At 43.8% G+C, this 25,108-nt stretch overlaps 1 protein-coding gene across 2 annotated transcripts in view; it reads right to left on the bottom strand.

Moving 5' to 3' along the window:
• Positions 1–24,158, bottom strand: part of LOC129832305 (protein phosphatase Slingshot homolog 2-like) — a 43,401-nt gene extending 19,243 nt beyond the window's left edge. Inside the window, exons 1-2 of one of the 2 annotated variants that reach the window (XM_055896271.1) lie at positions 23,638–24,158; positions 19,264–19,307 (exon numbers count right to left, since the gene is read on the bottom strand). In XM_055896271.1, coding sequence (XP_055752246.1) covers positions 19,264–19,307; positions 23,638–23,700 — 107 coding nt within the window. In that variant the 5' untranslated portion in view covers positions 23,701–24,158. Of the gene's footprint in view, positions 1–3,089; positions 4,345–19,263; positions 19,308–23,637 lie in introns of those variants that run through there. The other variant, XM_055896270.1, reaches the window with a different exon arrangement.
• Positions 24,159–25,108: the final 950 nt, after the last annotated feature.

Genomic DNA, 25,108 nt, shown 5'->3' with positions numbered 1-25,108 from the left:
TCTAGGCTATTCAAATGACCATATAATAACAATGACAGCCCTTGTCATACACACAGTGAACTAGTGAGTGAGGAAATAAACTCTGCAAAAAAAGAAAACCCTTTTTCAGGACCCTATCTTTCAAAGATACATTTGCAAAAATCCAAATAACTTCACAGATCTTCATTGTAAAGGGTTTAAACAATGTTTCCCATGCTTGTTTAATGAACATGCACCTGTGGAACAGTCATTAAGACACTAACAGCTTACAGACGGTAGGCAATTTAGGTCACAGTTATGAAAACTTAGGACACTAGAGGCCTTTCTACTGACTCTGAAAAATATTAAAAGAAAGATTCCCAGGGTCCCTGCTCATCTGCGTGAACGTGCCTTAGGCATGCTGCAAGAAGGTACGAGGACTGCAGATGTGGCCAGGGCAATAAATTACAAAGTCCAGACTGTGAGATGCCTAAGACAGAGCTACAGGGAGACAGGACGGACAGCTGATCATCCTCGCAGTGGCAGGCCACATGTAACACCTGCACAGGATCGGTACATCACACCTGCGGGACAGGTACAGGATGGCAACAACTGCCCGAGTTACACCAGGAACGCACAATCCCTCCATCAGTGCTCAGACTGCCCGCAATACGCTGAGTGAGGCTGGATTGAGGGCTTGTAGGCCTGGTGTAAGGCAGGTCCTCACCAGACAACACCATCGCCTATGGGCACAAACCCACCGTCGCTGGACCAGACAGGACGTGCAAAAAGTGCTCTTGACTGACGAGTCGCGGTTTTGTCTCACCAGGGGTGATGGTCGGATTTGCGTTTATCGTCGAAGGAATGAGCGTTACACCGAGGCCTGTACTCTGGAGCGGGATCGATTTGGAGTTACCGTCACGGTCTGGGGCAGTGTGTCACAGCATCATCGGACTGAGCTGGAGGTCATTGCAGGCAATCTCATCGCTGTGCGTTACAGGGAAGACATTCTCCTCCCTCATGTGGTACCCTTCCTGCAGGCTCATCCTGACATAACTCTCCAGCATGACAATGCCACCAGCTATACTGCTCATTCTGTGCGGGATTTCCTGCAAGACAGGAATGTCAGTGTTCTACCAGAGCCAGCGAAGAGCCCGGATCTCAATCCCATTGAGCACGTCTGGGACCTGTTGGATCGGAGGGTGAGGGCTAGGGCCATTCCCCCAAGAAATGTTTGGGAACTTGCAGGTGCCTTGGTGGAAGAGTGGGGTAACATCTCACAGCAAGAACTGGCAAATCTGGTGCAGTCCATGAGGAGGAGATGCACTACAGTATTTAATGCAGCTGGTGGCCACACCAGATACTGACTGTTACTTTTGATTTTGACCCCCCTTTGTTCAGTGACATATTACTCCATTTCTGTTAGTCACATGTCTGTGGAACTTGTTCAGTTTATGTCTCAGTTGTTGAATCTTATGTTCATACAAATATTTACACATGTTAAGTTTGCTGAAAATAAAAACGCAGTTGACAATGAGAGGAAGTTTCTTTTTTTTGCTGAGTTTACAAGGCACCCACTCCTGAAGCACCCATGCTACAGATAAGGCCCGCACTATCAGCAATGATATCTAATATTCCCCATAAACAAATAAGTAATACTACTACCCATGTAGCCATGGAAACCAGTGCAAAGTGAGTACATGGACAGCTGACAATACATTTGCATATCTTCATTCAGCACTCGTCAGAGCAAATGGTCAATCAATGCAAAAATCAGTCGGAAGCAACATCAGGGTTGCGTAACATCCAACATGGCCTGGACAGCCAGTCATTGTCACAGGGAATGTGCTAAAAAAAAGAAGTTAATTGCAGCTTTAATGGTGCGGTATTTTGCAACACAGATATGTCCTTTTTGATTCAAGCATATCGCATTGGTTTATCCAAAACACTGATCAAGTCTGTAATTATGGACTGCTACTTCCCTGAAACACACTGTAGACCTAGACTAAAACTCTGGAGCAAGGGTGTCTAGGCTAGTTCCAACATATTAACACTAACAGCATGACTAAATTTTTATTAATCTGATGGACTTACACCTGGAAATACAGGTTCCTTTACTTGAGCGCTTTCCTACGCAACAATAGAACATACAAATACAACCCACTACCTACCCTTCATCCTACCTACCCTTCATCAGGTAGGCCATTTCTCTGTATTCAAAGCACTCCCCTTAACGGGTGAGTTCTAATCATTCCTGTGTTATGTTCACACCTGTACTACATGCCAGCTATCAAATCATTCTCTGGCCGGCCACCGGGATCTGATGACTGCTCTCACACTGTATAAAAACAGAGGCACAAGTATGAACACCTCAGCCAATTAGCCTAATTAGAATGGCTGCAAGCTTCAGAACAAAGAGCTTCAACTCAAAAACACAGATAGATGGATGGGCTATAGAATATTTTTAGGACACGTAATACAACAATCAGAAGACACATATGCCAAAACATAATTGATAAGCTATAAATATATTTATATATATTTAAGCAGCGCAAAAAAATCAAAGGGCCTGCCATACACCTGGAGAAGACAGTTTATGGGCTTAGAGGACACAGAGGAAAGCCATACACCTGAAAAAGGGGGGGGGGGGGGGGGGGGGGGTGAAGTGAGACTGGCAGACTGATTCTCTGGCCTTAGTTCATAGAGCAGACACGGTTGCTTTATATGGATATCTGACTGACAGGATTCGTCAGACCAGTTTGGAGACAGCCAGGTAGATGATTCAGATATCACGCCATGCAGTCAAGGATAACCCATTGTGCTATCTGTGCTATTATTTCTCAACAAGGAGAGGAAGCCCGGTCAATATGACTTGCATCCTGTTACGTCACTCTCGGGAAATACATGCAGTCAGGATGGACTGTCACAACGTTATTGGAAATGTGTAAGATGCAACATTATTGTGAAGGTAACATCTGAGACGAGTGACAACTGAGCCAAAGTAAATTAACTTCAATATAGCATGTCCACTACATGGGGAAATTATTCCTGTTGGCAAATTATTATAGTGGGGAAATGTTTTCGTAATTTTAAAATCACAAACCTATTCATCGCAAAAATGTACAACTCACAGTTGGTTGATCTGGTTCTGAGACACAACTCCGTTGTCGGAGAAGTAGGGCGTCATTTTCGCTCCGCAGCAGGAGCAGAAGCAGCCCTCCGCCGAGCTCCCGGTGGCGGACACACTACCGAGCGTCATGACTGGACCACCGAACAGTAGACCGATAGTTGAGACCCGCGGCGTCAAATATCCTCGAAAATGTTCACTCCAATCCGACCATGGTCAACACTTATTAGTCCAACGAACCCAATAGATATTTGACAGCATGTATGTCGAACTCTCTCAGTAGCGGCATTATAAAATAGGCAGCTAGAAAATAAAGTAACCTGTTTGTAAAATAAAAACGTGTAGCCTATCATAAAAGTATTAAACACATTTTACTGGATATGAAGTACAGTATTCTTTAATTGCAACACAAATTTTGTAACACCGTACGGAATTATTCTTGCGGTAGGATCCTTAACGACCTATAATCAATATCTGTCAATGAAGAGCACTCGTGTCCGTCCTAAAGTAAAAGCTTTCAACTTCTAAACGGGACACTCACAGGCACTACAAACTCAACTCGTGGGAGGGAGGAGTTGCTGACATATGCTTAGAAGGGCCCAATGGAAAGACGGGGGAGGGCGACAAGGAGACACAACACATTGGGCACACCTGCAGCGACAAGGTTGTGGAAGAGTAAGACACAGCCATATTTATGACTGACAAGTACAGTGAGGTGCTGAAGAGTGAAAGTACAGAACGAGCACACAGGTAACTGCCAAAATAAAGGAAACACCAACAGTGTCTTAATAGAGCAATGGGCCACCGTGAGCCAGAACAGCTTCAATGCACCTTGGCATAGATTCAACAACTGTCTGGAACTCTATTGGAGGGATGGAGACACCGTTCTTCCCTGAGAAACACAATAAGTTGGTGTTTTGTTGAGAGTGGTGGAAAACACTGTCTCAGGCACCACTCCAGAATCTCCCATAAGTGTTCAATTGGTTTGAGATCTGGAGACAGACGGGCATGGCATATGGTTTACATCGTTTTCATCTCAGAAACCACACCTGTGGGGATACACCTGCTTACAATATACTTTGTATCCATCATTTACTCAAGCGGTTCCATTATTTTGGCAGACCTGAACATACCTATTGCAACCACATGTTCTGTGACAGCTGTGTTTACCAACAACGCACTCCTTGGGACTGCGCTCGTGGAGACTGCTTCACCTTACTGAGTACACCCAGACAGCAACTTGACAGTCTCAAACAACACTGCTAAATAACTGAGTAAATTGGATTTGAGAACAAACTGCAAAACGAGCTGTACCTTTGCCATTCCATTCCGATCAGATGTAAGGTGAACCATATCATATTCATGGAGTGAGAGACTGGTCTCCTTTCTCACACTGACCAGGAGACAGTGATGTTACGCAAGGGCCCACATGAGAGGAAAACCAGGCGCTCTGTGTCAGTAAGGATACAAGTGCACAGAGCGTCTACCTGATAGACACATTGTCCATGGGGTGCATGTCAGTAGAAAAGGCCCATCAACTTATTCTAACACCTACTCAAACCAAATGGCACCACACCTGTAAGTTAACTGCCCCATTGTTATACAATAACTCTTTTGCGATGCTCATCTTAGGCCAGACTCATATGTTGGCCTGTTATCTGGAGCAGACTGTCAAGCGATATACAGTTTTAAAAATAGGAAAGTGAGAGGTCTATAAAGCAGTGTAAAATAGGCTACACGAGGACACCGTGTTTACAACCCATCTGAGCTTTGTTCTATTTCACTGGGGTTGATATCATTTGAGCTCCACTCGGCTACAATAGATGAATATCAGTTGTGTTTCCTTGTTTCCTCGTGTCCGCTCTCCTCGCTTCCTTTTCAAAACGCATTGAGGATGTCAGATTCCTCTAGGACGGCAAGGAGGAAAGAGGACATGAGTCAAGGAAATACAATTAAGATGCACCCAATGTCATATAAAAGGCTAGCTAGTTAAGGGATTGTTATTACCAAGCATATACAAATTTTTATTAATTCGACTTAGTTTGTGCCCATTTCAGACTTTAGAGAAGTGTGAAACTTCGACTTTTGCATATATCACTCAATGGGAGACGTTACAAAATTGGAACAGAGATCTCAAGTGCGAGTACAGAAGTTCGTCACTGATCAAATCAAATTTTATTTGTCACATGCGCCGAATACAACAGGTGTAGACCTTACCGTGAAATGCTTACTTACAAGCACTTAACAAACAACGCATTTCAAGAAATAAAAAATCTAAATCAGTCAAAAAGTTACAAGAAAAGTACATAACGAGGCTATATACAGTGGGTACTGGTACCGAGTCAATGTGCGGGGGTACAGGCTAGTCGAGGTAATCACAACAGTATCCCGAGAGATAAATGGCAAAGCGGACTCTATGGAAGCTATTTGAGTGCGTCTGTTGGTGCCCATAAATGTTCCTAAGTCGCTGTACTATTACTGTACAAACAAGGCAGGCAACCGTACAGTATTTAAGGTCTGCTCTACAAAAAGTCCCCAGAGAGTCAACAGCTCCATCTCCTCTTCCTGCTCCCCTTTGTCCCTCGTCTCCGAACCAAGAGAAGCCAGTCAAGGAATGTCACTTCAACATGACCTGGCCTTGGATAAAGAATGAAAGCGGCAATGTGTGTACACAAAGGTGGTAGTTCTGAGAACACAGCTCTTCCTCTGTCCTTTACTTCCTTCCTTAATTCCTGGTCCGCGTCAGCCAAAACAAACAGTGTATAGGCTTACATAGCTAAATGTCCACATAATAAAACAGTCCATAGTACATTTAAAACTAAGCTAAAGCTTCATTTGGTCTCACTCATATTGGAAAGGTTCAAATGGTGGAGGCCAATGTACTTTCAAATGCTTTCCCAAATGCTCTCTTTCCTTGGTTCCAGAGAGGCTAGGTCTGTAAGCTGTATTATGCAAATGTGGGGCACTTAGTCAAAACACTCCATTGATGTTTCCACTCCCCACGGCCTGCCATTACCCAAGACACTACATAACACATGCAGCTGGTACACAAACAGGGAGCTACTATGCAAGTTCCTCTCTAAAGTCATAAAACCTAAGTGGCCAGAGAAAAGATGAGAAGGCTGGCCGCGACGGCGTGGGACATGGTTACACTCCGTGTTTACAATGTGTGTGTGTGTGTGTGTAACACTTGACCCCTCGTGTACTCAGAATAACATGACAGGGAAGGAGACGTAGAAACACACATACCTGGGTGTATTCGGTTAGAGGGCATCGTCACATGGTCTTCTCCATTCCATTCAGCAGGTCATGAGGTTTAGCAAGTCACCCACTGTGTCATCATCCCAGCCAAACAACACATTAAAAAGCACTATCTGTGTGACCAGCATCTGTGCTAGTTATGTGGCACAGAATGTTTTGCACAGCTTTTAATAGGCGAGACCCACTACTAAATCACATTGTTTTGACTCTGGTAATAGGGTCCGAACATATGAGCAACACGTGAGTCCTATTGCGCAATGGCTTGTGTCTCTCTCTCCCTCTTTGAATGAGAGTTAGCAGAAAAGGGTCAAGTGTTACAGTCAGTCACTGGATCTCTGTGTACTCCAAGTTACCCCTTAAAACCCAGCTAGCAGCTGTTTCCTATAGGCCTGCCGCACTGGAGCTAGTTGGAGGAGCGCAGGGCTGAAATGAGACAAGCCAGAACATTTAGCCTACACTAACTGCAGCACTAGTAACAGACCTGGACATAAACGCTACAAGGCCAAGCACAGGCTAATGCATTCCCCGTCAAGCTAAAGTGTTTTTTACCTACCACTTCACCTATTTGGTTGTGATCTGAGCACCTAGGGACCTAAGTGAAGGGATAAAAAAACAAGACACTTAAGGGAACAGGAATTAGAAGGAAAACAGTGATATGATCAGGAAAATCATTGTCAGTTGAGGTTAGTAGGGCGGTGCTGGTAGCCAGGAGAGGTGTTCCCACCTGACAGACAGGTGTGAGAAACAGGCTGCAATGAAAGAGGACTCCAGGCCAGGGGTTTGAGTCAGCATGTACAGCTAGCCATTTCCTTCCCACAACCGGTAATGGGACTACGTGAACACTGAGCACAAGGTAACCCAAATCCAGAAGAACCTGCTCTGCCAGCCACATCTGAGGCGCTGCAGCAGGCACAGATTATATAATCAACCTGCGCCCCTCCCACTCGCCAAGTGCCCTTTTGGATGGTAGCAATTTATTTTTTAAATAAAGTTTGTTGTTCTGAACCTACTGCCCGCAAGTCGTTGGGAAGTTCGCCACCCCGTCCGTTGGTTGCGCCTGTTGGTCTGCCCTGTACAGCGCTTGCGCACGCCCGGTTGGACCTGTTACTAAGTCCGCCTTACACACCCATTATCCAAACCTGCATGGCTTGAGACGTGGTCACCGATTGAGTGTGTGTGGGTGTGTAGCTAGCTACCTAGTTTGAATAGCAACATTACTGCCACAGAAGCATAACATTTGATTAACAATTGATTTACATCATCAATATTCAGTCTGGTTGGCTGAAACGTGCAGCAGAGGGGTAGAGGATCGGCTGCATCAACGACCCTCCAACTCAACTCCATCCCTTCTTCAGTCGGCAGCAGCAACACAGGTAGTCCAGACTAGCTAAATCGCCATATATCATGAAGATTATGAATATAATATTATGAAGTTATTGATACAGCGTTGACGATAAATCACAAATCAGTAAAAAAAAAAAATCACAAAAGTCAAATAAAATTGAGCTAGTTAACTTGCAGATTTCATCAGCATCAATGATCAGCTGATCGCCAACCCTCTTTTCCCAACTTCAATCATGTCTTTAGGAAGCGCTGTAACTACATAACCAAAAGTATGTGGACACCTGCTTGTCGAACATTTCATTACAAAATCATGGACATTAATATGGAGTAGGTCCTCCCTTTGCCGCTATAACAGCCCACTCTTTGGGAAGGCTATCCACTTGATGTTGGAACATTGCTGCGGGGACTTCCATTCCGCCACAAGCGTATTAGTGAGAACGGGCAATTAGGCCTGGCTTGCAGTCGGCATTCCAATTCATCCCAAAGGTGTTCGATGAGGTTGAGGTCAGGGCTCTGTGCAGGCCAGTCAACTTCTTCCACGCCGATCTCGACAATCCATTTCTGTATTGACCTCGTTTTGTGTACGGGGGCATTGTCATGCTGAAACATGAAAGGACCTTCCCCAAACTGTTGCCACAATCCTGGAAGCACAGAATCGTCTAGAATGGTCATTGTAGGCTGTAGAGTTAAGATTTCCTTTCACTAGAATTAAGGGCCCTAGCCCGAACCATGAAAAACAGCCCCCGACCATTATTCCTCCTCCGTCAACCTTTACAGTTGGCACTACGCATTAGAGCAAACCCAGATTGGTCCGTCGGCCTGCCAGATGGTGAAGCGTGATTCCCAGGGATGCAAACGGGTGAGGATCCAAAAAGGTGACTCCACCCCTTCACTAAAAACACTGCTAGGAGGATACTTAAACACTTTATCAGCTTTAAAAGGCTAATATTTCTAGTGACTTTTGGGCTGGATCCCTTCTTGAAATTCAGGTTTTAACTGTGTACTAATTAACCAACAAAGAATATGATCTACATGATCAGTCTGTGTAAAATAAAAAAAAGTGGTTATTGTGAACCAAACTCATAACTAAACATTTTAAGGAAAGCAATCCAATGTTATTTGTTGCCTAGACTTTACTGCAAATGACACTCAAGTACAGAGAAAAACACCCTAATATTGCAGTTAGCCATGACAGCCTTTATAATAGAACGCTCGTGACCACACACACACACACACACACACACACACACACACACACACACACACACACACACACACACCTAAAATATTGCACTTGGGAAAGAAACATCTTAAAAGTAGAAATAGAATGAAACAGGCCTTCTATTTTTGCTCTATTATAGTGGCCACTATAGTAGACATTGATTAATTGCACACAGCGACATGTGTGCAAAAATAACATTCACTGAGTAAAAAATAAAATAATCCCTCGCACTCAAAAATGTTACAGTATGTCAAGTGCAACACAACAAAAGCAATATATAAAATGGGCTACACTGCGCATTAGTACATTCTACACTTTGCCTGTGTACATCTGTTCTACAATGTGCCAGCAGCAGAGAATGACATTTTGTTGGCATAATTGATCTCTTTCAGGCAGAGAGTACACTTGGCATACCCATGTTTATCCACCTCATTGAAAGAGGGAAAGTGTGTGGTGTTCCTTTCACCTCTAGTGGCATCCAGTTTAAGCCAGGCCCAGCTCCAGCTACACTTAATCCACTTGTGTAACAAGCAACGCCTCCCTTTTCACCTAATTACCTCATTCTGAAAATTAACCAGGGAAAAGGGAAAACATTAGCTAGCTACGAACTACTATCTAACATTTCACAGATTGCCAGAGTCCAGTGAGCAACTAACGTAAACTCACCCCATTCCGTACAAATGCGTGTAACCGCGACATTCAAACGAGGCTGCAATGAAAACGAATGGGACTGTAGTGACTGTTGGCATCAAAATCCGGGGTGTGAACTACGTTTCGATTCAGCGTTGATTGACATGGTAATGGATTAACAGTATTGGAGAAGAGATGAAAAAAAACAGACCCCTCTGACGCTGTATGTTACATCGTGACGTGTCAATACGTAATGTACAGCACGTATTTGCAACTCATTTTGTGCCGTACAGCCTCTTTCCACCAGGGGTAGCCCTTCTCTCGCAGATTAAAATCATGCTTAACCATATACACTTGTAAGAAAACTTCATTATTCATGATTTGTCTAAATTAATATTATTGCTAATATTAAACTATTATGCCAATTGCATTTTTTTGCGCGTCATCATGACACTCAAAAGCTGGAACAGCTGCAGTTCACTTGTGAGGCTAACGTTAGCGCAGCCCTACACCCCTCTTCAAATTCGACACAAACAGGTATGTGATGAGACATTACATACTCTTTGTTTTATTTACATTTTAAAGTTGATTAGTTGGACAAATCGGGTGAAAAAACCTGTTTCCTCACATAACATATTTCCCCCTTTCACGATCACTTCGTAGCCTTCGCTCCCCACCTGCCATTTTAAAAAAGACCAGACGGAGCTCATTGCCTTCTTGAATTATGCAGAGATGGGCATCATGAAGGTCTCATCAATGATTTTGCTGGAAAGGGGAGAACTTGTGCTTTACATTGATATCACAGTTGATCTGGAAGTATTACGTTTTTCGGGCGCAAAAATAAGGTCAATTGTACGGACCAAGGCGATGTACAAAAGTGAGCGAGTTTACGTTATAGCTAGAGGAACGGCAAGGAGTCATATACACCAGTTAATACTACAGCTAATTGGTTCCCCGGGAACATTATCAACGTTACCTTATCTGATGGTGTAACGTTAGCTAGCTGTCTGACTGACTTTGTTAGAAAGCTAATTTTCACATCAAACAATTATTTGATCAGTTAAGTTAGATAATGTTGCTCAACATTTCTCTGGCTAGCTAACAGATCATTTGATCCAGCTACTGTAGCAAGATAACAGTACTTAACAATTGGAATTGGAAATGATGCAGACAATTACATTGGAAGCAACATTCTTTCCGCAATATTAAGCTGATCCACCCCTAAAAAAAAACAATTATAAAAAAAAAAAAGTACTTAACAATGCTAACAAAACTTGTTCCATCACACTTGCTCCTTCACCTCAAACTTTCCAAATACCAGTTTCAGTTATAGCTCATGAAGTACGCTTCATCACCAAATCAAACTGCCTTTGCACTCTCCGCTGTCTTTCCCAGAACCCGCGCTGATGCTGTAACTAGCAAGTTGGTTGTCTCTTCACTCGCGTGCTGCATTCTGTTCTTATGTGAACGGCTGGCTGAGCCCAGACTCGACCCTTGGATATAGATATTATTGCTCCAAAACGTGCATCACTGATTTGCTTACAGCCAATAGTGACCCAAATGTACATATTAGAGAAGCCCCCAGTCACAAAAATCTACACGAATCACAGTTGACCTATTTTGGATTAAAAACTGCGAATTTCGCCAAAATGTGACTAGTTTGCATCCCTGTGCTCAAGAGTTCAATGGCGACGAGCTTTACACCACTTCAGCCGACGCTTGGCATTGCACATGGTGATCTTAGGTTTGTGTGCAGCTGCTCGGCCATGGAAACCCATTTTATGAATCTCCTGACAAACAGTTCTGTGCTGACGTTGCTTCCAGAGGCAGTTTGGAACTCAGAGCTCTTTAGTAAGGCCATTCTACTGCCAATGTTTGTCTATGGAGATTGCATGGATGTGTGCTCAATTTTATACACCTGTCAGCAACGGGTGTGGCTGAAATAGCTCAATCCATTAATTTGAAGCGGTGTCCATATACTTTTGTAAATATAGTGTAGCTTGCTTATAATTGGTGACGAGTGAATGTGTTACAGAAATAAACAGACCTATGCTCAATAATAAAAAAAATCTATACAGGAGGTATGTTATGAATTGAGGAGTTTAAAAAAAATAAACCAAAAACCTGCCCGCTGAAAGGTCTGTGCACGGCCCTGCACATCAGTGTGTGTCTACCAACTCAAATCTTACGAGAGCCATGTTGAAGTTAGCAGTTGAAAGGAAATGCCTACTGATAACAATGAATAGACAAGGTCACAGAGAGGACCCTGAACATCCTTTAGCCTATCCCTTCTCCCCCCCCCAATAGGCCTGCAGTCCAACAGCCTTCTCCTTACTATTAACGACAATGAAGTAGGACTAGGCCTGCACTATATAGTACGCTGTCCTTGACATTCATCGCGGTGCATACACGTCACACAGCCAGAGCACAGATTAATGTATTACAGTATGTTACACTTAAATCAGAGCCGTGGGACCAACAGCTGTCGTGTCTTTCGCGTGCGTGTTTGTGCGTGGCACAGAATAGATGACATTGGCCCTCGTACCATAACTGGTAAGGGCTGAGCAAAACGTGGAACATCGAGCACTGCACAATTTCCCCCCCTGAAACATTGCCTTCAATGTATTTCTAGTACTGGAATCATTATGAGGTGTATGTATGTATGTATGTATGTATGTATGTATGTATGTATGTATGTATGTATGTATGTATGTATGTATGTAACTGATAATTTGGGCTTCTTGTTACATAACCAACGAGGGGGTCAGGCTGTTACAATAAAGGGGTTGGGAGGGAGGAATTGGCAAAAGAGGCAGCCAAATGACAAAATAGCCCACGATCTGAACACTCTCACAGAGGACACTGAATGGGCAGGGCGGGGGGAAATGACCTCACCATTGCAATAGTATTACCTAATAGATAATTGAGCCCACATGTCCTGCAGCATTGGAGTGCAGAGTGAAGTCAGTGCAAAGCATAATGGGAGCGTTAAATGTTCTGTTATGGGGTTGTACTGGCCAAATGCACACCATGTCATGTTGGCTCCTTCTCAGCATGAAGCCAAACAGTTCGCAGTGGTGGAGCCAGTATGTTTGCAAACTAGAACTGCACTGGTATGGAAGACTCTGACTCCTACCTTGCATTAGCAGAATTCAATAGACTAATTCCTGACCAGAAGTAAAATGAAATCAATGTACAGAAAACACGCTACATTGCAAGGGTTAGGTGTACATAACAGTAACATGAGAACATAAAACAGCCATGACTTTATAATGCCGTCTTGGTGCAAGCCGACTAGCTTACCAAAATAATGTCTTTTTCCACGACTGTGTAAAGTTAGGCTTGTTACAACAATCAACTCTGTCAAGTAATTCTATGTAATATCATTATCATGACGTTGTGAATTTCTGAAGGTCCTACGATTGAGAGTTCAGGCGAAATTCTACCGACGAGAACAATAGTTCACATTAGGCCGATACTCAAATCCAGACAAACACACGCCCTTGTTTGTCAGTTCCAAGGGTACTATAGCCAGGTCCTATAAGCCTATAGCAGGGTTCATCAACCAATTTGGCCCAAAGGTGGTTTTTACTTGCCCCCTCAAGTTCTAAGCTAAGAAATAATACATACATAAATATAGTCAAAAGTTTGGACACACCTACTCATTCAAGGGTTTTTCTTTATTTGTATTATTTTTTACATTGTAGAATAATAGTGAAGACATCAAAATTATGAAATAACACACGGAATCATGTAGAACCATCTCAATTGGGTTGAGGTCAGGTGATTGTAGGCCAGGTCATCTGATGCAGCACTCCATCACTCTCCTTGGTCAAATAGCCCTTACACAGCCTGGAGGTGTGTCGGGTCATTGTCTTGTTGAAAAACAATTGATAGTCCCACTAAGCCCAAACCAGATGGGATGGCGTATCACTGCAGAATGCTGTGGTAGCCACGCTGGTTAAGTGTGCCTTGAATTCTAAATAAATCCCTGACAGTGTCACCAGCAAAGCACCCCCACACCATCACACCTCCATGCTTCAAGGTGGAAACCACACATGCGGTCTCACAAAGACACAGCGGTTGGAACCAAAAATCAAAAATTTGGACTCATCAGACCAAAGGACAGATTTCTACCGGTCTAATGTCCATTTCTTGTGTTTCTTGGTCCAAGCAAGTTTCTTATTATTGGTGTCCTTTAGTAGTGGTTTCTTGGCAGCAATTCAACCATGAAGGCCTGATTCACAGTCTCCTCTGAACAGTTGATGTTGATATGTGTCCGTTACTTTAACTCTGAAGCATTTACTTGGGCTGCAATTTCTGAGGCTGGTAACTCTGTTCATTAGAGGTAACTCTGGGTCTTCCTTTCCTGTGGCTGTCTTCATGAGAGCCAGTTTCATCATAGCAATTGATGGTTCTTGTGACTGGACTTGAACTAATCTCCAAAGTTCTTGAAATTTTCCAGACTAAACTGACCTTCATGTCTTACAGTAATGATGGACTGTCGTTCCTCTTTGCTTATTTGAGCTCATCTTGCCGTAATATGGACTCCGTCTTTTACGAAATAGGGCTATCTTCTGTATACCACCCCTACCTTGTCACAACACAACTGATTGGCTCAAACGCATTAAGGAAAGAAATTCCACAAATTAACTTTTAACAAGGCACACCTGTTAAGTGAAATGCATTCTAGATGACTACCTCATGAAGCTGGTTGACAGAATGCCAAGAGTGTGCAAAGCTGTCATCAAGGCAAAGGGTGGCTACTTTGAAGAATCTCAAATATACACTGCTCGAAAAAATAAAGGGAACACTTAAACAACACAATGTAACTCCAAATCAAATAACACTTCTGTGAAATCAAACTGTCCACTTAGGAAGCAACACTGATTGACAATAAATTTCACATGCTGTTGTGCAAATGGAATAGACAACAGGTGGAAATTATAGGCAATTAGCAAGACACCCCCAAAAAAAGGAGTGATTCTGCAGGTGGTGACCACAGACCACTTCTCAGTTCCTATGCTTCCTGGCTGATGTTTTGGTCACTTTTGAATGCTGGCGGTGCTCTCACTCTAGTGGTAGCATGAGACGGAGTCTACAACCCACACAAGTGGCTCAGGTAATGCAGCTCATCCAGGATGGCACATCAATGCGAGCTGTGGCAAGAAGGTTTGCTGTGTCTGTCAGTGTAGTGTCCAGAGCATGGAGGCGCTACCAGGAGACAGGCCAGTACATCAGGAAACGTGGAGGAGGCCGTAGGAGGGCAACAACCCAGCAGCAGGACCGCTACCTCCGCCTTTGTGCAAGGAGGAGCAGGAGGAGCACTGCCAGAGCCCTGCAAAATGACCTCCAGCAGGCCACAAATGTGCATGTGTCTGCTCAAACGGTCAGAAACAGACTCCATGAGGGTGGTATGAGGGCCCGACGTCCACAGGTGGGGGTTGTGCTTACAGCCCAACACCGTGCAGGACGTTTGGCATTTGCCAGAGAACACCAAGATTGGCAAATTCGCCACTGGCGCCCTGTGCTCTTCACAGATGAAAGCAGGTTCACACTGAGCACATGAGCATATGTGACAGACGTGACAGAGTCTGGAGACGCTGTGGAGAACGTTCTGCTGCCTGCAACATCCTCCAGCATGACCGGTTTGGCGGTGGGTCAGTCATGGTGTGGGGTGGCATTTCTTTCAGGGGCCGCACAGCCCTCCATGTGCTCGCCAGAGGTAGCCTGACTGCCATTAGGTACCGAGATGAGATCCTGCTGGTGCGGTTGGCCCTGGGTTCCTCCTAATGCAAGACAATGCTAGACCTCATGTGGCTGGAGTGTGTCAGCAGTTCCTGCAAGAGGAAGGCATTGATGCTATGGACTGGCCCGCCCGTTCCCCAGACCTGAATCCAATTGAGCACATCTGGGACATCATGTCTTGCTCCATCCACCAACGCCACGTTGCACCATAGATTGTCCAGGAGTTGGCGGATGCTTTAGTCCAGGTCTGGGAGGAGATCCCTCAGGAGACCATCCGCCACCTCATCAGGAGCATGCCCAGGCGTTGTAGGGAGGTCATACAGGCACGTGGAGGCCACACACACTACTGAGCCTCATTTTGACTTGTTTTAAGGACATTACATCAAAGTTGGATCAGCCTGTAGTGTGGTTTTCCACTTTAATTTTGAGTGTGACTCCAAATCCAGACCTCCATGGGTTGATAAATTTGATTTCCATTGATAATTTGTGTGATTTTGTTGTCAGCACATTCAACTATGTAAAGAAAAAAGTATTTAATAAGAATATTTCATTCATGCAAATCTAGGATGTGTTATTTTAGTGTTCCCTTTATTCTTTTGAGCAGTGTATAATTACACAGTACCAGTCAAAGGTTTGAACACCTACTCACTCTACCAGAAAGGCCTGAGTGGTGGAGTGCTGCAGAGATGGTTGTCCTTCTGGAAGGTTCTCCCATCTCCACAGAGGAACTCTGGAGCTCTATCAGATTGACCATCGGGTTCTTGGTTACCTCCCTGACCAAGGTCCTTCTCCCCCGATTTCTCAGTCAGAATGTTTTTGTTTTTTTAAATACATTTGCAAACATTTCTAAAAACTTGCTTTCGCTTGGTCAATATGGGTTATTGTGTGTAGATTGATAAGGAATTTATATTTATTTAATCCATTTTAGAATGAGGGGGTAATGTAACAAAATGTGGAAAAAGGGAAGGGGTCTGAATACTTTCCAAATGCACTGTATACATAGTTTGTTTCTGTGGAATTTTTATTGACTGCAAAAACACCAGGAAATCTAGTCCAAGTTATTTTATTTTAAGAAATCTGATCTCAAGTATTCCCACGCACAATACGGAGTCATGTGATTGTAATATAATAAATAGAGAAATATAGTATAAGTGATCATATACAAATGTAAGCAAGGTTTGAAATGATTATGTTTTAGTAAAACATATCCGTTTGGGCTTCTTGCAGTCAATTTGCAGTCTACAAATTACGTAATTATGTTCTGCCCACCAACCATTCACTGCAGAAAAAAAATGTTTGTCCCGCGGCTAAGTCTAGTTTATGATCCCCAGGCCTATAGAATTGGTTAGCCTATGGGCTACTAACCTATTAGGTAACCCATTATAACCTACAGCCTAACTTAAACTCAGCAAAAAAAGAAACGTCCCTTTTTCAGGACCCTGTCTTTCAAAAGATACATTTGTAAAAATCCAAATAACTTCACAGATCTTCATTGTAAAGGGTTTAAACAGTGTCCCATGCTTGTTCAATGAACCATGAACAATTTATGAACATGCACCTGTGGAATGGTCATGAAGACACTAACAGCTTACAGACGATAGGCAATTAAGTTCACAATTATGAAAACTTAGGATACTAAAGAGGCCTTTCTACTGACTCTGAAAAACATTAAAAGAAAGATGCCCAGGGTCCCTGCTTATCTGCATGAACGTGCCTTAGGCATGCTGCAAGGAGGCACGAGGACTGCAGATGTGGCCAGGGCAATAAATTGCAAAGTCTGTACTGTGAGACGCCTAAGACAGCACTACAGGGAGACAGGACGAACAGCTGATCGTCCTCGCAGTGGCAGACCACATGTAACAACACCTGCACAGGGTCGGTACATCCAAACATCACACCCTTCAGGACAGGTACAGGATGGCAACAACACCTGCCCGAATTACACCAGGAACGCACAATCTCTCCATCAGTGCTCAGACAGGCTGGACTATTGCAGACAAAGGGCTTGTAGGCCTGTTGTAAGGCAGGTCCTCACCAGACATCACCGGCAACAACGTCACCTATGGGCATAAACCCACCATCGCTGGACCAGACAGGACGGGGAAAAAGTGCTCTTCACGGACGAGTCGCGGTTTTGTCTCACCAGGGGTGATAGTCGGATTCGTGTTTATCGTCAAAGGAATGAGCATTACACCGAGGCCTGTACTCTGGAGCGGGATCGATTTGGAGGTGGAGGGTCCGTCATGGTCTGGGGCGGTGTGTCACAGCATCATCGGACTGAGCTTGTTGTCATTGCAGGCAATCTCAACGCTGTGCGTTACAGGGAAGACATCCTCCTCCCTTCCTGCAGGCTCATCCTGACATGACCCTCCAGCATGACTCGTTCTGTGCGGGATTTCCTGCAAGACAGGAATGTCAGTGTTCTGCCATGGCAAGCAAAGAGCCCGGATCTCAATCCCATTGAGCACGTCTGGGACCTGTTGGATCGGAGGGTGAGGGCTAGGGCCATTCCCCCAAGAAATGTCCGGGAACTTGCAGGTGCCTTGGTGGAAGAGTGGGATAACATCTCGCAGCAAGAACTGGCAAATCTGGTGCAGTCCATAAGGAGGAGATGCACTGCAGTACTTAATGCAGCTGGTGGCCACACCAGATACTGACTGTTACTTCTGACCCCCCCCCCCCCCCCCCCCCCTTTGTTCAGGGACACATTATTCAATTTCTGTTAGTCACATGTTTGTGGAACTTGTTCAGTTTATGTCTCAGTTGTTGAATCTTATGTTCATACAAATATTTACACATGTTAAGTTTGCTGAAAATAAAACACAGTTGACAGTGAGAGGAAGTTTCTTTTTTTTGCTGAGTTTATAACTTAGTATGACCTGTGTGAATGAACCTTATTCCAAGAGACAGTACTGATAAACCCAAATGCCAAGACAAGTGAACCAACACAAACGAGAACAACAGTGACGTCCTGTCCTTCTATAAATACACACTGAAGTCAAGCGGCAGATAACACAGATATCAGCTACAACTACGCAAATATATCAGCAGGAGTAATTAATTGGAGTAGTCATACACGAGTACTACAAACCAACCCAAATACTTATAGGCTGACTATTATACATTTCAAAAAATCCTAGTGTTGGAGATGCAAAACCACAACCATTACGAGTCTACATTGATAAAAATGTAATTTAAGAAATTAGAAAACATTTTTGATCATATACTGTAAATTGAAAGAAGATATGCAGTCCCTCTTGTTTTATGCTTGTGTGCGTGTGTATGCTTTTTATAACAGCCCAGGCCTAGTCATAATTTATATTATGTTATTTTAACTAGGCAAGTCAGTTAAGAACACATTCTTATTTACAGTGACGGTCTACCCCAGCCAAACCCTAACGACGCTGGGCCAATTGTGCGCCACCCTATGGGACTCCCAATCACGGCCAGTTGTGATAAAGCCTGGAATCGAATCAGGGTTTGTGGCACTCTAGCACTGAGATGCTGCGCCACTCGGAAGCCCAATGTTCCACAGCCGCCTGTGTAATATTATTGTTCTGTTCAAGTGTTTGCTGAGACCCCCTCTGTCAGTCATTGTGCTGCCTCGGTCTCAGGCTAAATGAGAGTCAGTTGACTCTGCAGCAGAGTATGTGAGCGGAGTTGATCCAAAAGACAGTATTGATAATCAACCCAACTGCTAAGACAGCACATTAACTCTGGTCAACACACTCCCCCTGGTGGACAGTCGCTGAAACTACAGCTGAGCTTCCAGAGGTCCAATGACAGACATTTGTCGTCTCAGCTGAATCAGGCACTGAACACAACAATACTTGAGGAGAAATTCAGCCGGGCCTGGAATGTTGTCAGTGCAATGGCCAAAAATACTTCAGAGTTGATCGATTACAATACGTTGACTTCTAACAGTGGGCAACAGCCAATCACGTCAGTGTGACTGGTAATGGTCTTATCTTACCTCCGGGGCTGGGAACGACGGTCATCCTCACCACTGTCTGCCTCCTGGGGAGAGAGCAGAGAACCAGTCAGAAACCAACAAACGCATGCACGTACACACTCCAACGTATTCACAAACGGACTACAGTAATGACACATTTATAGACAGACACACCCATCAATTGTGGCCGCACAGACAGAGACAGACAGCTGCAGTCACATGAATAGACAAGGTTGCTTGTTCACAATAACCGGCCTGAACAAGGAGATAAGCATGTGAATCAAGTCAAGTGACTCAAATGTCTAACAATGAGCCAAACAGATCTAGTACCACCGCAATATTAGGAGGTGTGCCGCTGGCAGACCTTCTGAACAAGAATTCCACACCCAGTCAAAACAGCTGTTAATATTTAGGCTTGATAGATTTAAGTGTATAGCTATCTATTCAAGGGAGATTTTGCGCCAGGCACCGAGGAAGAGTGAATTAACCTTATTTTAAATGAGGATAATGACTAAATGTGCCGCTAAATATCCACTTTCATCCATGTCATGGGGTTGGCCGTTGTGATATTTCACAAAACCCAGAATAAGGCAGAATAGATAAGGGTTAAAATGGCTGCCGGCCTGTTTTGAAGCATCCCTCTCTCTCCACCCCCACCCACCCGCCCAGGCCAGGCAGTCTGTTGTCCCTGCTCAGACACAGACAGGCAGGCCATAATCCCAGCCTGTTCTGCTCCAGTAATCCCCAAACTCAGGGAACTTTCTCCCAGGGATCAGGCTGTCAATCCTGGACACAGCAGCCCTAGCAGACCCCCCCCCCCCAACTCTCTCCAGCCACACGGTCACAGAGACAGAGACAGAACTGGGTTAATAAAGCCCAATGCACCACACATTGGCTACATTCACCATGCCCTATACAGACATGATGTACAGGACACACAGGGGATAGGCAGAAGTGAATGAGCGAATGCATCTTCATAGAAGAGCAGAACACACAAAATTCCAGAGAGCTCAGGCCTATACTCAAGAATACATAACGCTTACATTTAGGCCTTGTCTATGTAAAGAGATCTGCTTGTTGGGCTTGGGCGCATGACCATGATGGCGCGCAAACATGCACAAATCAAACAGCAGACAGATGCCAGTTAATGCTGGACTGCCACACTGAATGTACTGTAGATTACTACAATGGAGGCAAACATGCCTTGGCCTGGACATAAAACCTCACACATCAGAAATACAGTAAAGAAACATGGTGACTCAGGAGAAATATGACTCGAGGGAGCCAGCCGTCCCTTCAATGAGACGAGCTTTCAAAAACATTTCACCCGCTGTTTTTCGAACGGCGAAAGCAACAGAGGCCAATAGGCTGCTATAGAAAGGTGTTTTAGTGGAGAAGTGGAGACCGCAAGCTTCCTCCTCTCCCCGTGGTTAAGTCACCATACATGTAATATTATGTACAGGCCTATCTCCATGGTTACCATGCCACCACGGAGGAAGGATGTACAGGGGATTGCGTCGAGCCAATGAGAGGGGAGGATTTAGTGTGCTAATAGGCAGAACTCCCCCGTCCAGCAATCCCCCTCTGATTCGATGTTCAGAATACAGAGTAGGCTTAATTAATAGGCGAGTCAATATTTGACACATCAGTCTGCGCTGATACTTGCCTAAACAATAGTCAGTGGTAGGAGTGACAGAATCGGCCTAAATCAAATAAGCTAGGCCTAAAGTTCCCTTGCATGGTGTTAACGTCAATGGGATATCAGACACGGAGCTAAAGGAGATGATGTCCACACACAGCAACGGCAGTCAACTGGAATGCTCCCCCCCCCCCCCCCATCATGACCATCCATCATTCCAAAGACGCCAGCCATAATAACCTTGACCTGCATGGCATCTTGCTGTGGTAATGGCCTACCAGTAGAACATAGCAAAGAAGGAGCTTTCTCAAGAGGAGAAGGCTTCAGGCATCTCACATGGGTGCCTCATGGGTCACATGACAGGCAGCTGGTAGCCTCAGTACCATCGCTGTGCCAAAATAGAGGAAACACGAGTAAATGAGGGATACAAAGTATGTTTAAAGCAGGCGCTTCCACACAGGTGTGGTTCCTGAGTTAATTAAACAATTAAAACATCCCTTCATGCTTAAGGTTGTATAAATATATATTATTTTATTTTGGCTACCATGGCTAGTAGAAGATATCTCAGTGACTTACAAAGAGAGGTCTCAAAGGCGCATTAGGAAATGGGGATACTAGTCAGTTGCACAACTGAATGCATTCAACTGAAGTGTGTGTTCTGCATTTAACCCAAACCCTCTGAATCAGAGAGGTGAGGGGGGCTGCCTTAAAATCAACATCCACGTCGGTGGGGAGCAGTTGTTGGAAGGAGCTGATCAAACTGAAGGAGGAGCTGATCTCAACCACCAACACACTCCCCATCTGCCAAACCAACACTGATTCAGATGACCATCCTACCCATGCTAGATTACGGAGACGAAATGTATAGATCGGCAGGTAAGTGTGCTCTCGACCGGCTAGATGCTCTTTACCATTCAGCCATCAGATATGCCACCAACGCTCCTTATAGGACACATCACTGCACTCTATACTCCACTGTAAACTGGTCATCTCTGTATACCCGTTGCAAGACCCACTGGTTGATGCTTATTTATAAAACTGTTTTAGGCCTCACTACCCCCTATCTGAGATATCTACTGCAGCCCTCATCCTCCATATACAACACCTGTTCTGCTGTTAAAGGTCCCCAAAGTACACACATCCCTGGGTCGCTCTTCTTTTCAGTTCGCTGCAGCTAGCGACTGGAACGAGCTGCAACAAACACTCATACTGGACAGTTTTATCTCTTCATTCAAAGACTCAATCATGGCTGCTTCACGTGATATTGTAGTCTCTACCTTCTTGCCATTTGTGCTGTTGTCTGTGCCCAATAATGTTTGTACCATGTTTTGTGCTGCTGCCATGTAGATGTCATGTTGTGTTGCTGTCATGCTGCTGTTGTTGTTTTAGGTCTCTCTTTATGTAGTGTCTCTTGTCCTACATTTTAATCCTAGCCCGGCAGAAAGCCTTTTGGTAGGTGGTCATTGTAAATAAGAATTAGTTCTTAACTGACTTGCCTAATTAAATAAAAACAAATAAAAAAATTAAGACACTTTAGGTTTCCTTTATTGTCAGTTACGTATAAATGGGCTATCTGCTCCTTTCACCTACATAACCTGATTTCTCTGTCTGACTGACTGCTCTTAACACATCTCTACATTTCTGTGTTGACCTTTGCTTGAGCTCTTTTCATGGCTTTCGAGAGAAAGATAGTGCATCCCTCATGGTCCTCTTTCCCATTTATACTGGCCTAATGTGATTCAGGCATGGACAATTCACACAGAGACATGTCACAGCAAAACAGAAACTATTTTACTCTAGCCCCAGACAACTCGCAATGGATACGTCACAAATAGCCCCCTTTTCTCTATATAGCCCCCTTTTCTCTATAGTCCACTACTTTAACCCTCGATGTCATATGGAACCTTCCCCAATGTGGATCATAAAAGGTCGTTTGACAGCCATGTCATACTAATCCAGTTCATGCAAAATATGAGAATAACTTGAGCCTAGTTGATATGGAACTGTTGTGAGTGTCCATTACATTGTTTTAGCTAGGTCTGTTTAATAAAAATAGTGAGTTTAAACTCTATACAGTACAAACAATTATGGCAGTGACCGAGTGCAACATTATGATCAGTTAGATATGCGCAGGTAAACTCGCCAACACAGATTGACACCGGCTAAGAAAGCTAAACTGGGTTCTTTGAGTTATTTAAGAACATGTATATAATTGACTTAAAGATAAACAGGTCAGATATGCACTGGAATTATATGCATTGCAAAACAGTCACTACTGTATCTAGCTAGCTAACTTCACTGGCTAGCTGGCCAGGCTGTGACTGTGGAAGCTAAGCGACAAATTGTCTGGAAATGGGGAAGTTTAACTTTGTATATGCAAAAGTCAAAAGTGTTTCTATACACAACGCAGACAGCCAAAACACATTTCAGTGTAACAATTTCTTAGGAACGCATGCGCACAAAAAAAGCAGGACAGGGCACACTTTTCACCACACTTCGTTTCAAAGTGATTTTCGTCGCAGGTTAGGAGACCATTTCACCTAACCTTTTCCTAACCTTATCCTAAATCTCCTGCTACGAAAAGGTCACTTCGGTATCGAAATGCCGTAAAAAGTATTTCCCCTAGGTAACTAACGGTAGTGTATGGGACAACAAGCTGCTTGTTAGCTACGTTAGCTATATCCACCCTAAACAATAACAGTAGAATTTAGCCTTAAATCCCGTGCTATGACAGACGACCAAACTCGACAACTCACCGACACGCAGGGGCTGGATGTAACGCTGGGTGTTGGCGAACGCTGAACCGTGACCAACGCCATTCAAGGTCCAGGAAAAGGATACCTTAGTTAGAGAAAGCAGAGGTGGCGAGATGGTCATAATTTGAGTAGATGATGTGCAAGGCGCCCGAGGTTATTCGGTCGTTGCTGATTTTCCTCCTATTCATTCAGCCGCGTATTTTGGCGCATGCGATCCACTGGCCAGCTGTCAAACGACATTGTTTAATGCTGCATTGATAACAATTCGTAAATACTAGCATACGACTGGGAAAAATCCACGTGAACGCCCCTCCAACTCGTAATTACTTGTGGGAAATCATCTCTGAGCTCCACCTTCTCCCACATGATGAACTCTAACGTCACATACTAAGGAAATAAAATCACATTTTATTGGTCACATACACATGGTTAGCAGATGTTATTGAGAGTGTAGCGAAATTCTTGTAAATGACTTCGATAAGAGCATTTTCGGCAGTTAAATGAAACAAAACATTATTTATAAAAAACGATATATTATTGTCATTTTTTAACACTATAATTTTTCTGAAAGCATGATAGCTGTACTTCCAACGCTAGATTGACATCATCTGCATAGTGTTTAAACCGTAGGTTTGTGTAATTAGCTATATTTGGTGAGAGGAGCCTCATGTCAAAATGTAATTTTCAAACGTGTAGGACTGCATTATTTTCTTCCACCCTTACAGTTTCCAGCATGGTTTTGCTGCGTTCATAACAAGTGGGAAACTTGGAGTATACTAGGCCTACTTGTAAAACGGGGAGAATGGGGCAGTTGTGTGCATTCAAATGCTTTGAACTCGTTTGACAAATTTTGTGAACGGGATTTAAGGCTATGAACGCAGCAAAACCATGCTGAAAACTATCAGGAAAGGGTGGGAAAAAATAATGCGGTCCTACACGTTTGAAAATAACATTTTGACATGAGGCCCCTAACACCAAATATAGCTAATTACATAAATCAACGGTTTAAACAGTATGCAGCTGAGTGAACTGCAATGGATGTGAAAGGCAATCCACTCTGGGCACAAACTGGTTGAATCAACGTTGTTTCAACGTAAATTCAACCAAAAAACTCAACGTGGAAAACTGATTGGATTTGCAAAAAAGAAATCAACTTTGGATTTTAGAAATGTTTTTACCCAAATTTTAACCAAAATACAATGACATGGTGATTTTTTTTGTTGATTTTATGTTGGTTGACAACTCAACCAAATGTAAATCAAAACTAGATGTTGAACTGACATCTGTGCCCACTGGGTAGTTCCTGTGAGACTTCTTGTACAGTGCCTTCAAAAAGTATTCATACCCGTTGACTTATCCCACATTTTGTTGTGTTACAGCCTTAATTCAACATTAATTTAATATATTTTATTCTACACACAAGTATTTTCCAAGTAGACTCCACGTAACAGTGCGTTGACAGATTAAGTTG

This window comes from Salvelinus fontinalis, chromosome 33 (genome assembly GCF_029448725.1).
Source record: "Salvelinus fontinalis isolate EN_2023a chromosome 33, ASM2944872v1, whole genome shotgun sequence".
NCBI lineage: Eukaryota > Metazoa > Chordata > Actinopteri > Salmoniformes > Salmonidae > Salvelinus > Salvelinus fontinalis.
The sequence above is the reverse complement of the archived record's forward strand: the minus strand, read 5'-3'. Positions and strand labels throughout refer to the sequence as shown.